The sequence below is a fragment of the Portunus trituberculatus genome, chromosome 3 (genome assembly GCF_017591435.1).
Source record: "Portunus trituberculatus isolate SZX2019 chromosome 3, ASM1759143v1, whole genome shotgun sequence".
Lineage (NCBI taxonomy): Eukaryota > Metazoa > Arthropoda > Malacostraca > Decapoda > Portunidae > Portunus > Portunus trituberculatus.
The window spans coordinates 9,882,755-9,886,708 of record NC_059257.1 but is presented as its reverse complement, the minus strand read 5'-3'; the positions used below and the strand labels follow the sequence as shown (position 1 = coordinate 9,886,708).

The 3,954-nt window shown below is 42.8% G+C and overlaps 1 protein-coding gene across 1 annotated transcript in view; it reads right to left on the bottom strand.

Annotated features, from left to right (window-relative positions):
* Positions 1 to 844: 844 nt before the first annotated feature.
* The window catches only part of LOC123508979 (protein Wnt-4-like), a 70,214-nt gene continuing 67,104 nt past the window's right edge, over positions 845 to 3,954 (bottom strand). The window contains 4 exon segments of the mRNA XM_045263075.1: positions 845 to 1,278; positions 2,018 to 2,086; positions 3,095 to 3,301; positions 3,744 to 3,842. Of these exon segments, the coding sequence (XP_045119010.1) occupies positions 1,186 to 1,278; positions 2,018 to 2,086; positions 3,095 to 3,301; positions 3,744 to 3,842 (468 nt within the window). The 3' untranslated portion in view covers positions 845 to 1,185.

Below are 3,954 nucleotides of genomic sequence, written 5' to 3'. Positions count from 1 at the left end.
TAACTGATACGGTACTATAACTATTATTGTTATTACCATTATTATTATTATTATTGTTATTATTACTATTATTATTATTATTATTATTATTATTGTTATTACTATTTACGTCCTAGAACTATTATTACTGTTATTATTGTTATTAATGGTTACTGTTAATGGTACAGCGCTAATAATAATGGTGACTACACTGCTATAATGGTCTGTCGATCATTAATAGTCGTTACCATTTTCTTCGTCATCTAATTCACTGCATTCATTTCTTTCCTCCTCTCTATCATTTTTTTATTCATTTTTCATCATTTTTTGTAGTTTTTGGAGGAGAGCGAAGACTTTACCAGTTAGCTAACTTATTATTGCAAAAAACACTTCAGAGAGAGAGAGAGAGAGAGAGAGAGAGAGAGAGAGAGAGAGAGAGAGAGAGAGAGAGAGACTCGCATTATCACTATCATTATTATTACTATTATTATCATTATTACACTCACTCGACACACACACGCACAGACAAACACACATATATGTACACAGAGAGCGAGAGCGAGAGAGAGAGAGAGAGAGAGAGAGAGAGAGAGAGAGAGAGAGAGAGAGAGAGAGGGGTATCTTATATTTAACACGATATAAATACAAATTTCTTTCTTAATTGCTAAACTCAGGTAAGGGTGACATTCTTTTTCTCATCACCTTAATTAGTACAGGTGAGGAGGAGGAGGAGGAGGAGGAAGAGGAGGAGGAGGAGGAGGGTGTAAAGGTGTGAGACTGCAGAGAAGGAAGAAAGATGTAATACAAAGAAGAGGAGGAGGAGGAGGAGGAGGAGGAGGAGGAGGAGGAGGAGGAGGAGGAGGAGGAGGAGGAGGAGGAGGAGGAGGACAAGTATGAAATGTAGAAAAAGGACGAAGAAGAATAGAAAAAGTAGAAGAAAAACGAAGAGGAAGAAGAAAAAACGAAGAAGAAGAAGAAGAAGAAGAAGAAGAAGAAGAAGAAGAAGAAGAAGAAGAAGAAGAAGAAGAAGAAGAAGAAGAAGAATTAAGAATACACACTACATAATTTTTACTATACAAATGCTCACCTACACAGACAGACAGACAGACAGACAAATAACACACAGAAACACCCTACTAGATATTTAAAAAGTACTCGAGACAGACAGACAGACAGACAGACAGACAGACAGTGGTGTTGCTGGTGTTACTTGCAATAGTGGACAGTAACATCTCTGATACAAGTTCCACACTTCACGTAACAACACCAGTGGAATTTGCAGGAACACCGCTCCTTCACCTGTAGAGAGAGAGGGAGAGGGTGAGAGGGAGAGGGAGGGAGAGGGAGAGTGTGAGTGTGAGGGAGTGAGGAAGAAACTAAGAGGTGTGTAAGTGTGTGAGTGAGTGAGAGGGTGAGAGGGAGAGGGAATGAGAAAGGTAAAGAGTAAGAATGTGAATGTGAGTAAGAGTGAGAGGAGAGTGTGTGAGAGTGAGAGAGTGAGAATGAGTGAGGGAGTGAGAGTGTGGGAGTGTGAGTGACAGGGTGAGGGAGTGAGAAAGGGAGAGAGTAAGAGGAGTGTGAGTGTGAGTGAGTGAGAGGAGAGTGAGTGTGAGAGTGAGTGAGAGGGTGAGGGAGTGAGAAAGGGAGTGTGAGTGTGAGTGAGTGAGAGGAATGTGAGTGTGAGTGTGAGTGTGAGAGTGAGAGAGTGAGTGAGAGTGAGAGTGAGAGGGGGAATGTGGTTTATTTTTAGGATATGTGAGAATATTTGCATGTTTTCCTTAGTTATTACTGTTATTACTGCTACTGCTGCTGCTACTGCTACTACTATTACTAATGTTTCTACTACTGCTACTACTACTACTACTACTACTACTACTACTACTACTACTACTACTACTGCTACTACTACTACTACTACTACTAATGTACTACTACTAATGCATCAACAACAGCAACAACAACAACAACAACAACAACACTACTACTACTACTACTACTACTACTACTACTACTACTACTACCACTACTACGCCCTGACCTGCTCCTGCGTGGTGGTGTAGCCTCGACTGCAGCACAGGAGGTCACAGCCATCCAGCCCTCGTGACGTCTGCAACAAAGGTCACACTTAAGTTATAAGGTCACACTTAAGGTCATTATCAGGTCACACTAAAGGTCATTATCAGGTCACACTAAAGGTCATTATTAGGTCACACTTAAGTTATAAGGTCACACTTAAGGTCATTATCAGGTCACACTAAAGGTCATTATTAGGTCACACTTAAGTTATAAGGTCACACTTAAAGTCATTATCAGGTCACACTAAAGGTCATTATTAGGTCACACTTAAGTTATAAGGTCACACTTGAGGTCATTATCAGGTCACACTTAAGGTCATTATCAGATCACACTAAAGGTCATTATCAGGTCACACTAAAGGTCATTATCAAGTCACACTTAAGTTATCAGGTCACAGTTAAGGTCATTATCAGGTCACACTTAAGACAGAATTGGGATTGTGGCAAATTTTTACTCAAACAGACAGGAAAAGTGAAAAAAAAAATCATATTTCTAACTAAAACTAACAAAAATGAGCACACACACACACACACACACACACACACACACACACACACACACACACACACACACTCTCTATAGAATCGAATCCCTCTAATATCGCATTCAATTCCTTATCACACGAATCATAAAGAACTCACAAATTATTCTTTACTTGCATGCTGTTATCTATTTATCTATTGTGTTGTTATGATATACTTCAAACTCTCAACACATCACTCTAACACTACACTTACTGCTGCTCCTCCTCACCTCACCTTGCTACACCTATGCGATACACACTTACTGCCTCTCCTCACATTGCTACACTGCACTGATTGTCTCTCCTCACCTTCCTACACCTATGCGATTCACACTTACTGCCTCTCCTCACCTTGCTACACTGCACTGATTGTCTCTCCTCACCTTGCTACACCTATGCGATCTCCTCACCTTGCTACACTGCACTGATTGTCTCTCCTCACCTTGCTACACCTATGCGATTCACACTTACTGCCTCTCCTCACCTTGCTACACTGCGCTTACTGCCTCTGCTCACCTTGTTACACCTGCGTCCCTGTGTGCCGAGAGAGCCACTGGTGATGTCATACTCGCAGTACTCAGGAGAGGAGGACACGTACACCAGGTCTACCTCAGTGGGCTTCTTGAAGTACTGCTTGTTGGGCTCCAGCTCCGCCCGCCCAGACACCTCCTTCACTCGGACCTCCGTCGCGCCGTCAAACTTCTCCTTCAGGACTTCGCCGATCTGAGAGAGAGAGAGAGAGAGAGAGAGAGAGAGAGAGAGAGAGAGTATATTATGTATTTTCTTATTTTTTTTCTTATTTTTCTGTTTTTTTTTCTATGTGTGTGTGTGTGTGTGTGTGTGTGTGTGTGTGTGTGTGTGTGTGTGTGTGTGTGTGTGTGTGTGTGTGTGTGTGTGTGTGTGTGTGTGTGTGCCCCCTTCATTCCTTCCTCCCTCCCTTCCTTCCTTCCTTCCTTCCTTCTTCCCTCCGCCCTCCCTCCTCCTCCCTCCCTCCCTTCCTTCCTTCCTCCCTTTCTTCCTTCCTTCCTTCCTTCCTTCTCTCTTCTATCTACCTATCTATCTATATACCTATTTTCCAACCTTGTGTGTGTGTGTGTGTGTGTGTGTGTGTGTGTGTGTGTGTGTGTGTGTGTGTGTGTGTGTGTGTGTGTGTGCGTGTGCTTACCTCTCTGAAAGTAGGCATGGCTTTCCAACAGGTCTTCAGTTCACAGGAGCCAGAGACGCCATGACATTTGCATTCCACGCGCATGTTTATCTCTATCAGCTGTGAGGGAGAGAGAGGGAGAGGGAGTGAGAGGGAGTGAGAGTGTGTATGTGTGTGTGAGAAGGAGTGAGAGGGAGAGAATGTGCGTGTGAGAGGGAGTGAGAGTGTGAAA